Source organism: Muntiacus reevesi, chromosome 10 (genome assembly GCF_963930625.1).
Source record: "Muntiacus reevesi chromosome 10, mMunRee1.1, whole genome shotgun sequence".
Taxonomy (NCBI): domain Eukaryota; kingdom Metazoa; phylum Chordata; class Mammalia; order Artiodactyla; family Cervidae; genus Muntiacus; species Muntiacus reevesi.
The window spans coordinates 73,700,049-73,712,106 of record NC_089258.1 but is presented as its reverse complement, the minus strand read 5'-3'; the positions used below and the strand labels follow the sequence as shown (position 1 = coordinate 73,712,106).

At 58.9% G+C, this 12,058-nt stretch overlaps 1 protein-coding gene and 1 long non-coding RNA gene across 2 annotated transcripts; one reads left to right on the top strand and one right to left on the bottom strand.

Annotated features, from left to right (window-relative positions):
• Positions 1–3,355: 3,355 nt before the first annotated feature.
• ZNF703 (zinc finger protein 703) lies at positions 3,356–7,640 on the bottom strand. Its single transcript, XM_065947173.1, has 2 exons — positions 7,220–7,640; positions 3,356–6,228 (listed from the first exon to the last, which is right to left on the bottom strand). The coding sequence occupies exons 1-2, from the start codon at positions 7,451–7,453 to the stop codon at positions 4,705–4,707; spliced, it is 1,758 nt and encodes a 585-aa protein (XP_065803245.1). The 5' UTR covers positions 7,454–7,640; the 3' UTR covers positions 3,356–4,704.
• Positions 7,641–7,809: 169 nt separating this feature from the next.
• LOC136176685 (uncharacterized) lies at positions 7,810–10,314 on the top strand. The gene is made up of 3 exons (XR_010664611.1): positions 7,810–8,360; positions 8,786–9,929; positions 10,005–10,314. It is a non-coding gene; the product is annotated as an uncharacterized lncRNA (long non-coding RNA).
• The last annotated feature ends 1,744 nt before the right edge of the window (positions 10,315–12,058 follow it).

Below are 12,058 nucleotides of genomic sequence, written 5' to 3'. Positions count from 1 at the left end.
AGGAAAGTTTGAAACCTGGGACATTCCTCTTTATAAATGATGTAACACATTAATGCACAGCGCATTATGAAAATGGTAATTCAAACCCATAGTGCTCCAAATTAAACCATACATTATCGGATGCACTCAACCATCTATTTCGCAAAAAGACAGGATGAATGAAATCAAGTCAAACAGAAAAACTGGAGTGTAGCTTCCCCTGCAGAATGATTAATACAGGACAGAGTCGCGGCATTATTGGAAGACGGATTCCACGGCAACGCAGACATCCATCAGGAACGGGTTAGTTCATGTACTGAGAGACACATCCCAAGATGCTGGAGAGGCCAGGGCAGCTAGGGCTGCAGAGGATGGAGGCCCCTGCACCCCATACCTTCCCTGCGGGCTGCAGATTCTCTGAGGATGGGTTTGAGGGCTGACTGGGAAGTTAAAAAACACCCCCCCGCAATTCTGTTTAGCAATATCTGAGGGTGAGTGAGGCCTCCCCCCTTCTCTTCCTCTCCCTGCTGTCCATGAGGTCACAAAAATAACCAGGCAGGAGGTGTGAAATTATGACCCCGAGCCAGGAACGTCCAGTGTCTAAAGGTCCAGCTGTGTGGCTGTCACCCTTCCCGGTGCCTTGGGAACACAGGCCCCCAGTTCTGGCGCCTGGAAGAGATTAGGAGGAGGGGCGGGAGGAGGGCTAGGGAGAGGAGGAGGTGGAGCGATGGAAGGTGGAGGTGATGCTGGAGCACAGAGTTGCCCGATGAATTAATTATGCAAATGAGCAGCTGGTGGGCAGCATTATCGCTATGAAAACAGCAACTTTGTTTCCTGAGAATGCAGCTCCTGCAAGTAACACCCCCCTCCCCATGCCACCCCCAGCCCCAGTGAATGAAAACAGCCACATGTCTTGGGACCCTCACCCTTTTATGGTGGGGAGAGCTGACGTCGGAGGGCGAAACCTGGGCCACTCCAGGCTACAATGCCTGCCTGCCCTTCGAGTCACGAGGGCAGCTCGCACCAGCTTCTTCCAATCAGGCCAAAGACATCCTCCCTGGTCTGCAAAGGCCGATGATACATTTTCTGGGGGAAACCCCCTCCTCTGAGGAGTTCTAACGTGCATACTCACACCTTTTGTGTAAGCCAAGCACCTGGAGAGAACTTTCTTTCACTATATGGAGAGATACCAAGTCGCTTCCTTTCTCCTGTCCCAACAAGGGGAGCCTGTGGTCCTTAGTAAGGTCTGAAGACCATAGTGTCAGTTGCTCGGTTGTGTCCGACTCTTTGCGACCCTATGGACTGTAGCCCACCAGGTTCCTCTGCCCATGGAATTCTCCAGGCAAGAACACTGGAGTGGATTTCCTACTCCAGGGGAATCTTCTCGACCCAAGGATCGAACCCAGGTCTCTTGCATTGTAGGCAGATTCTTGACTGATCCACCAGGGAAGCCCCTGAGGATAGTTTAAGAGAAAAGTTTAACTCCCCCTGCAGAGGGAGTAATGTCCAGCAGTTTTAGCAGGCATTAGAAACAAACAAACAAATAAATGTATCTGAAAGAAAGAGGGAGATTTGGGAGGAAGGGAAGATGGGAAAGAAATTAACCAAGAGCAAACAAAACAACAGAGATAAAGAAAAAATAAAGCAAGTCGCTACAGTTCAGTTCTTTTGAAGCTTGGGGCCAATTTGAACTCTGAGAAGTCGGGTAAGGATGGTCCCCCAGGAAGACTCTGAGCTGCCCTCAGGGGCAACTTCTTCAGCACCTCCAGCCTCTCCCGGACCCTGTTTATCACTGTGGGCAAGGATGCCAGCAGACCAGGTTCCTTCCCTGGGGACATGTATAGGATCTTACTCCAGGAGTACTGTTTTCTGCAGAAGATGACTGAGGTTCTCTTGACTAGGGAAGTAATTTTGCCCAGAAACAAAGCTATAGGAGCAACCCCTTAAGTCCCAAACCCCATGAAACATCTTATGCTGAAGTTCTGTCAAATCTGGAGGGGATGATGCCGAATGAGGCCAAGACCCACCCTGTGATTCTCTAAAGGAGTTTGGGGCCATTTGTGGGCTGAATCAGCGCAGAGAGAGCACCCCCTTCCACACTTGACCTCTGGGTCTCTGGACGTTTCCAAAGCACACAGTTTGCGGAGCAAGAATTGCCCTAAAGTTGCATTCCTCACCGAGAACGTCAAGCAGAACAATAGGAATGGCAACAACAGCAACTCCCAAAGCTGCCAGGCGCCTGACGCAGAGGAGCGCGGCTCGGAGGGGGCGAGGGGGTCATTTTTCAGCGCGCCCAACAGGTGGCTTCGCGCGCCCTAGGCGCAGGAGGCCGAGCATCCGAGCGCCTTGGCGCGCTGCACCCCTAGAGTTTGGCACCGGGAGTCCTGCATCGGGAACTTGAGAGGGGCCAGCCTCAAGGGGCGCCCCCTGCCCCGAGGAGGGTGGGGTGGGAAAGAGAAAGCCCCAAGGAAGACGCGCAGGCCCCGGGGGCCCCCAGGGTCCCCTCCTCCGGACCCCGGAGACTCCCAGCGCAGTAGAGGGGTGCTCCGGCCCTTTCCCCATCATCCTGAAAAACAGCACCCCCGCTGTCCTCTGCTCAAGGATACAGAAGCCAGTGTGGATCGTGTCAGCTCAAGAAAACGGGGAAACCGAGGGCGGCTTCCACGTGCCGAGTCATCGCCGCGCCTTCTCCGCAAAACCCAAACTGGGGGCGCAGACGGCTGGGGTCCACAATCCAGCGCTAGGCTTAGGGAGTCCCCAGGCCGTGAGACGTGCCCTTCGCGGCAGGTGCTTGCACCCTTGGACTTCAACGTGCTTGAAAGGCACTGCCAGGGAAAGGCAATCCTCTTTTTGAGTGCGAAGCGCAGAAGGCGAGTTTGCGGCGGGTGCCGGTCTCTCGCCTCTCTGCCACCAGGTGGCGCCAGAGGCACGTCGTCTTCGCCGGCCTGCAGGGCCCGGGGACGGTGCTGCCGAGTCTCCGAGCCCCATGTCCTGGGTCCCTTCTCCGCCCCTTGCGCCTCGAATCCACGCCCTCGTCTAGAGGAAAAGTCCTCATGCACACACTCCCTCCGCCCCGTCCCCAGATGATACCAAGGCCTTTGAAGTGAGAGCTAAATAACCGAGTTGGAGGAAAAAGGGTGGGGGGGGGCTTTTTATTATTTGTAACGCGCTGGCAGTTTTGTTTTCTCTCCCCCCACCCCCGCCCCGCATTCCCCTTCCTCTCCCCCTTTCTTGAGAAAACGCATTAAACTCGTCCTTGAACGGAAATCCAAGAAGGAAACCATAAGGTGTTTTCAACGAGAATAAAAGAAGGGCATCTGCTTAGGTGTCTGGAAGTGGGCCGGTGGGTGAGGCAAGACAGAAACACACCACGGTGTGAATATAGCCAAGTACTCCATTTATTAACAAAATAAGTCTTACCAAGGGAGAGCTCTATTCATCTCAAACGGCCCCGCAGCCCCCTGCATCAGGCCCAGAGGGTGAGAGGGAGGGGGTCGGGAGAAGACCCTGCGCCGAGTCTTCGATCCCAGTAACTGAGGGAGCCCACGGCCAGCTCTGGGGACTCTTGGGTCAGGCCTGGGAAGGGGTGACGGGGTTCTGCTGTGATCCGTGCGCTCCCCGACTCCCGTCCCACACCCCCCAACGGTGCTAACAGGGCTGTACTGCCAGCTGATACTGCCACTGGTCTGCTTTGGAAGGATCTATCAAGAATCACCGACCCAGCCCCCATCGCCAGGAGAGGGACGCCTGCCCCAATTATCAGAGAAAAACAATGACTATAAAAACACTTCGCAAACTATAAAGAGCAAAGTTTCACGCCAGCAGGGCCTTCTAGGACTTTCACTTGAATGAGATGAGCCCTGCCGGCCCCCTCTCTCCAGCAGGCAGTGCGACCACCCCCGGGTGTTTGGGGCCCTTCAGAGTTTGGAAAGGGGAAAGGCTACTGGAAGACTCTCCAGCCTCTGACTCGTGCTCAGAGCAAGATAGGGGAGCAAGGCTCTAATTTGGGGGACCAGGTGCAGACCAAGGAGCCCAGGGGGGAGAGAGTGACAGGGGAGGGGTCACAGGGCAGAGTCCCGGGTCCACAGAGCTCAAGACCTCCGGCCCCCAAGATCGCTCCCAACAACCCCGAAAGCGTTACAAAAAAATACCTCCTCTCTGTTACTTGTACAAAGGAAAAAAAAAAAAAAAAAAAATCCAACGACAAACCAGAACCTCGAATGGACGGAAACAAGAAGGAATGAAGGGCAGAGGGGCGGGGCGGGGAGGAGGAAACGTAGTTTGAACCTTAGGAAGCATGCAAGCAAGTCCCCCCGGAGGGAAAACAAAAAGAAGCTCCCATGCTCCCCCCTCCTCCGGGTAAAACCAAACCAATCCAAAAAAAAAAAAAAAAAAAAAAAGGCAAACTTACATCTAAGAAAAAATAAAACAGAAAAGAAAGGCAGAGGGGGGCGGGGGGGCATGTAGTTACTGGTGTGATTAATATTATTATTCGGGGGAGGGGAGGGGCGAACAGACTCTTTGCATACCATTGACTCGTGTGGGTCGTTAATGCACTTATATTCCCAGCTTGTAAGCTAACATTATAGTAAATAAATACACAGTCCGGTGGGGAGGGGAGGGATCTGGGCGGTGGGAGGCGGGTTCCGGCGGCGGGGGCAGGCGGCGGGGGCTGCAGCGGCGGCGGGTGGGGCGGGAGGGCGCGGGGAGGAGGCAGGGCTGTGGTTACTGGTACCCGAGCGCCGAGGCGGAGGCCAGTCTCTGTCCGTACAGCGCGTACGGTGAGTAGTAGGGTCCGGCTGTGGGCAGCGACGGCACGGCCAGGCCCCCGGCTGTGGACAAGTGGCTCTTGCCGTACGGGTGGTACCGGCTTAGCCCCAAAGTGTGTGGACTCCTCAAGGACAGCGACCCCGGGCTGCCGGGGGCGGCGGGCGGGGGCAGGTGCAGGTGGCAGGAGGCGGCGGCCGCGGCGGCGCTGCCCAGGCCCGAGGCCCCCGGGTAGGCGGCCAGAAGTTTCTCGGCGCCGGGCAGGGCCGTGTGAGTCCGCAGGTGGCTGAGCAGCTCCTCCGAGGTGGCGAAGCGCTTGTCGCAGGGCCCGCTGGCCGCCACCCAGTTGCAGCTGTGGGGCAGCGGTTCGTTCTGCAGCATGAAGCCGTAGGTGTAGAGCGGGTGGCCGGGGAGGGCCGCCTGGGCGGCGCTGGACGAGAGCGCGGCCGGCTGCAGCGGGTGCCCCGGGTACACCAGCGGGTAGCCCCCCGCCTTCAGGCCGGGCCCGGCCGGGTCGTGCGCGCTGCACGTGGAGCAGCCCGAGCCGCCGAGGTGCGAGGCGCCGTGGTAACCTCCCAGGCAGTAGGGGTCTCGGCATAATCCCTGCAGGAAGGACGGCGGGGAGGCCCCGGTGAGCGGGCTGGAGCTGGGGGGCTTGCCCGGCGGCAGGCCCAGGCCCCCCGACAGCTGGCCTCCCACGAGGCCAGACTTGCTGGGATCCAGGCCAGGCACGAACTGAGACGGGTAGCCGGCGTAGGCACCCACGATGGAGCCATGGTAGCCGATGCCCGAGGCAGGCAGAGGGAACACCGAGTGGCCCGGCTTGTAGGGCGACACCGGCGCCACGTGGCCGGCCCCCACCAGCGCGGAGGGCGGCTCGGACTTGCGCCCGGAGGCCCCGGGCTCACCGCCGCCGCCACCACCGCCGTGCGCGCCGGGGTCTCCGCTGCTGCCGCGGCTCACGGCCGCCGGCTCCGGGCTGGGCTTGGACTCCTGGTCTTTCTTGTCCAGCTCCCCGCTGGCCCCGGTCTTGCAGTCAGGGTGGTGCGGGGAGCCGCCCCGGGAACCGCCAGGAGAGGACGAGGACGACGAAGCCGAGACCGGCGCTCCATGCGGGGGGTAGGGCGTGCAGGCAGCGCTGGGCACTCTGAAGCCCGCCTTGTCTCCCGGGGACAAGGAGGAGGAGCTGGAGGAGCTGGAGGACACGGAGGAGGAGCCGCTGTCCTTGCGGGAGTCGCCGCCCCCGGAGCCCTTGGAGTAGGGCTTGAAGCTGGACTTGTCCTCGGCCGGGGAGTCCCCCAGCTGCTTGAGCGCCGCAGAGGCCGAGGCGGCGCCCGAGGCCGAGCGGCCCGGGTCCTTCTCCGCTCCCAGCCCGTTGGCCGCCGCTACCGAGTTGAGCTTGGACGAGGGCGGCGGGTCCGGCTTGCCGATCTGCGAGCAAGTCTGGGCCAGCAACGCCAAAGGACTCTTCTTGGCGTCCAGCTGTGGGAGACAGCGGCAAGGGGAGGGAGAAGGGGGTGAGACCAGGGACCCACGGAACGGCCGCGGAAGGGGGAGTCTGGTGGGTGGGGTGGGTGCGATGGGAAAGGAGGGCCTCAGGGAGAGGGGCTGCGAGCGCGGGGGCTGGGCGCAACTGCGCTCACACTGCGCGTCGCTGGTGGTGGGATCCCTCGCTCCCCCGGTCTCGGAGGGCGCCGCAGGCCCTGGGGAACGGGCCGTGGAAGGCGTCCACCGAAGGCCACCCCGGGGGAAGGTGACTTCTCTGGACTCGGGGCTGGGGGAGGGGCCGTGACTCGCCCCCTGCTCTCTCATCTCCTCCTCTCTAGGCCCGGGTTAAAAACTTATGCCTTCAGTTTGGGGAACTTCGCTTGGGACGGGTTTCTGGCGGCGGCGCGGCGGGGTAGGAGCGGGGAGAAGCTGGTTCTTGAGCCTGGGCCGCCGCGGGCGCTCTCTTCGGAGCCCCCCTCCCTCCCGGGGAGGCCTCCAAGGGAGCGGGAGGAAGAAGGAGCCGGGGTCGGGAGTGCCCGGGCGTCGTGCGCTCCAACCGGATAGGGCAAAAGCGGAGTGGGACGGGGGAGGGGGAGGCGATCGGGCTTCAAAGAGAACAAACCCGGGTGGAGAGGTGGGGGGGGGGGGGGGCGATAAAAGCCCAGGAGACAGACTCTCTGGCCTGGGGACTGGGTGCCGAGGGAAAGTAAAGGGCCCAGTGGACACTCCGAGAGCAAATCCAATCCGAGAGAGGAAACGCGAAGCTCCGAAGGGCGAGCGTGGAAGGGGAACCTTCTCCCCCGGGGAGAAGCCCGGGGGGGAGAACCCAGTGGGCTCCGATCCCTCTGAATCTCCGTCCCTCCTCTCACTCCGTCCGCCAGTGGGGCCGGACCCGAGCGTCGCACCGAGCCGCGGGGCGCAGGGAGCCGGGCAGTGGTGGGCGGAATGGGGCGGGCGCTCGGCGGGCAGCGACCAGGGGACTGACCTCGATGGGGCTCACGGGCGTGGAGGACAGCGGCTGCAGGTACTCCGGGTGCAGGAGGTGGCCGGTGTGAGCGCTCAGCATCTTCAGGACCCGGATGGGAAGCCGGTTCGCCTGGCGCAGGGGGTCCGCCGGGGGCAAGAGGGACACCGCCGCCGGCCTCTTCCCGCCGCCGCCGCTGCCGCTGCCGCTGCTCTCGGGTGTCCTTGGGTTAGATCCAGCGGGCGAATCGCTCATTTGGAGGAGGCAGCGCCGCTGGGGGGGCGGGGAGGGCGGGGGCGCACCGGAGAGGCGAGCTCCCGGGGCGGGTGGGCTCGCTCCGCAGCGCCGAGCGCGGTGCAGCGGTCGCCGCGTCTCCACCCCTCCTCCTCCTCCTCCGCCGCCGCCGCCGCCGCCGCCGCCACCGCTGGCCCCGGCGAGCAACACAAAAACCTTCGCCTTCCGCGAGCCGCACGTCAAATAGCCGCGATCGGCAGCCACACTTCAAAGGGATCGCCGCGCCCGCCCAATCGCCGATCTCGCCGGGACCCCGGGGCGGGGAGAGCGCCCGGCGCCGCCGGTGGGCGGGGAGAGCCTTAAAGGGGCCGCGCCCGCCAGCCGCCGCGCCGCGGCCTGGCCCCACCGCCGGCCTCCTCCCCTGCTCCCAACCGGGCCGGCCCGGGCCCCGGGGTCCCGGCGAGATCGCGGCTTCCCCGGGGACCCTGGGCTCTGCGCCCTGCCCTCCACGGGCTTTCCTGTCGTTCCTCGCTCTCTGCCTTCGCACGGCTGGGCTGGGGTGGGGTGGTGCTGGCCGGGGAGTGGGGGCAGGTCACCCGCAGTCCGTGTGTCTCTGGGGTGGGGTGAATTGGGTGGGTTGGGAGATGGGGGTAGGAGCCCCCGGCGGCCGGCTCCGGGACTGCCAAGTCCCAGCCGCTCCCGGAGGCCGCCTGAGGGCGGGCCGCGCCTCCCGAACCCCAGCTCGGCTCGGGTCCTGCTCGGGTTTTCAGCTCTTTTCCCCCTGAATTGGCTTCCTCCCAGGTCTGCTCACTAGGAAGCGCCCGAACCTCGGAGGCAGCCACGGTTCTCGCGACGCGGCGAAAACCGCTCCAGCAACTTTGAGCCAGCCCTGTCCGCAGCCTGCAAGTTTGAGGACTTCCCTTCCGGGGTGAGATGGTCTCGATAAGGCGCGGTCCCCGCTTGTGGTGCGCGCCGCCGGGACGCGCCTGGCGCGCGGTGCCTGCGCACCGATTTATAGGTTCGATGCTTGGGTGTGTTCGGGTTTCTTAACGGCGTGCGGCTTGGGGGCACACAATTCTCTCACGGCACCGCGCCTGCTGCTGTTTCAGGGGTAGCGGGTGGGTAGGGACGTGGACGGGTTTGGATCCTAGGAGAGGCGGGGTCTCTGTAGCGCCGCACGTCGATGTAAGCTCCAAAGATGCGGCCCCTCCACGCCCCGCCCACGCCTTTTCTTCTCCAGGGGGAAGATGCCCGAGGTTTTCCCAGGGGAATTTCGTAACTAAAAACTTTTAAATGAAAGTAACAATATCCCCCTCCACCCTGTCTCTTTCCTCCCGTGCCTTTCGGATAAAGTATGCATTGCTAGCTTCGCACCCGGCAGAGATTTCACATCGTCACTGTCCTGGCGTTAAAGTTCCCCGTTCGCCGATCAGAGGGTGAAGTTGGCCCTTTGTGCGCAGGCCTTTGGGGAGACCCCGTTCCCCGTTCTCTCGGCGGCCAGTGGAGGCGCGCTGGTGTCACTGCCCCGCTCTGAGCACCCCCTCCCAGCCTGCATCTGTCACTCGGAGTGTCGGCCTGTCACTCGGGGCATATTGTTCTGGGACTGCCGGTCCCTGACTCTGCTGCTCATTGATCAACGCCTGGAGATCCCAGGAAGGGCAGAGACGATTTCAAAGGCGTTCTTCCAACAGAAACGAGTATCACAAAAATAACAAATGGCAGTCCTTACGATGCTCAGTAGAGAAGGCACCAGGCACCACTCCCAGGCCGCGTCAATCAAACACTAAACTGAATGTACTCCTTGGATCGGTCTGGTTTTTGGATAGTATGCCTAGACCTCTAAGAAATTACACAGGCGTTCCCTACCCCGATTTTAATCCTTATAAAATTAGGTAACAATGAATGCCAAGGGATATCCTGACTGGGTGATGTATTCCATACCGCAGCAAGGGAGGTACAAGAAGGAGGGGGGAGACCCCATTTATTGTGGTGGTCCCTATCCCCTGCCCACCCTTCCTTCTGCCAGCCTCTGAGCACTCTGACATCTTTGCCACTGCCAGCGTCAAGTTTAAATGACCACTGCAAGGCTGCTTCAGTCCACCAGGTGATTTGGCCTTTGGGAGACTTCTCTGCAGAGAGAGAGAGCAGAACCTTCCAGAATGAAGACAGTGGGCCTTGGTAGGCCACCTTGGAGGAGGAGGAGGATCTGGAAAGAGGGGAGCCCTAGGAGACAGGAAAAGATGAAAGACCCCTTCTTGATGATCACAATCAGCCCAGCTGTGAACACCAGCCAAGGACTCTTGCTCGGACCCACGCAGATGTGTGTTCTGGATGATTAATGGGGAATCAGTTAGGAGCAAAGGGGAGGGGAGAGAGAGACAAAGGCATGTAGGAATTTGGAAGGAATGGAGGGGCAGGAGGCAACAGAAAGAGGGGAGGAGAATGCAGGGTGATAAAATATTTACTGTCTTTTTGGGGAGGAAAGGCAAAGAAGAAGGTAAATAATGAATGAAAGTGGGGGTGGGGATGGGAGGTGGGGGGCGGGGGCGGGAGAGGAGGAGGTGAGAACAAGGTGACCAGACTTGGGGTGAAGGGTGGGGAGTTTGCCCAGGGAATCACATATTGTCATCAAAAAACCCTGCTCCCTTAGCTCACAGCTCATCACTGGGAACTGGGGATGCCTGACAGCACTTTGGTGGAGACCAGCCCTGTTTCCCTTCTCCTGGAAATTGCTAGCAAGGGAATAGGGCCATACTTCCCTTTGGGGTGCTGATGAGCAAAGTGGGGCCCCTTTGGCTGGATCCATCCAATCACCTTAGTTGGGAAAATGGAAAATCATACTCAGCCAGGCCAAAGGCCTGATTAAAAGATAGTTGTTTAGTTACTAAGTCGTGTCTGACTCTTTGTGACCCCATGGACTGTAGCCCACCAGGCTCCTCCGTCCATGGAATTCTCCAGGCAAGAATTCTTGAGTGGGTTGCCATGCCCTTCTCCAGGGGAGCATTCCCAACCCAGGAATCGAACTCTTATTTCCTGCATTGCTGGTGGATTCTTTACCACTGAGCCACCGGGGAAGTCCTAATTAAAAGATGCTAGAGGATTATTACAATCAGTAATTGATATTCACTTAGCTGAAATGGTAACCTCTACAGAGTCCTAAGTGGGGTCCTAATAGCCTGTTGCAAGGGCCATTTTCAAAGGAATGACTTGTCACCTGGGAGAGAATAAGGTTAAAAGAAGTTTTCAGTTGGGCTGCGTTTATTGCGGTTGATGGGGTGTGGCTGAAAAGGCCATGTGAGACACTGTCTTGTTCAGGGCCCAAGTGCTTTCCTTGCAGAAAAGTGACTCTTGTGTGCCCAAGAGGCCCTTCCCAGATTGCCCTTCGAGGGAGGGTACCAAGACAGTCGGACAAGGTGGGGCTGCTTGAGCATCCCCCCTGCCAATGTGGTGAAGAGTTACATTCTGTGTTTCAGGTTCTCCATAAGCTTCACGTAGCTTTGTCATTCCCATGTATGTCATGGAGAGGTTAGTCACTTACCTAAAGGTCACTGACCAGTGGGTGACAAGTCCTCTCATGGAGTTAGGTCTCTAGGACCTAGGCCTCCGCCTCACATTTCTGCCGTGGTCCCGGTTAAGGTAATCACGCTGAGCTTTGATTTCCTCAGTTATAAAACCCAAGAGTATGGGACTTTCCTGGTGATCCAGTGGCTGAGACTCCATGCTTCTAATGTAGGGGACCCAGGTTCAATCCCGGGTCAGGGAACTAGAACCCGCATGCCACAACTTAATAAAAAAAAGATCACCCATTACGCTGCTAAAGATCCTACGTGCCACAACTAAGACTGGATGCAACCAAATAAAGAAATAGAAATAAATATTTAAAACTAAGCAAAAAACAAAAAACCTAGCAGTGACCACCTCGGGGTCGGGAGGCCAAACCAGACGATGCATATCGCACGTCTAGTGCTTGGCACCAAGGAAGTCCCGAGTCAGTGATAGCTGTGACCAATAGCGTCGTCAGCATCTGTGGGGCGATTGCTCAGGAGAACAGTCGCCCCAGGCCTGGAGCATCTGAGGCTCCTGCCCAGCCCCCGACTCAATTGAAGGCACTCCTCCCCCGGTCTCCACTCAAACAAGTCTTTGGAAAAAAACAAAACAAAATAAAAACCAACCTCTCAGAAGCCATCACGAAAATCCTTTAGGAAATTTGAATATTTATAGATTTTTTTTTACGATTTCAATTTACATAAAACTCGCCACCCAGGAAAAAAAAACTGCCTGAGTCAGGCTGGGAGGAAAGGTGGGAGGTGCGTTGTGTGGCGTTAATGCGGAGTTTTCCATCGTCGCGGAGGCCGAATTGCCTGAATGATGGGTTCTCTCTACATGACACTCAAGCCCTAATGGCGACAACAGGAAATAATATCTCACTGGGTAACTATTTACTTTTTTTTTTTTTTTTTTTTTTTTACAAGCTGTAAGAACTCTGAAAAGTCTGCCTCATAGAGGACTTGGTTTTCCTCCCTGGCGCTTAATATCTTTCAGCGGCTGGCAATTACTGCCTTGGCCAGGAGCCCTGATTCAGCACTCCCTGCGTCTGCCTAGCTTCAGACACAGCCCCGGGCACCG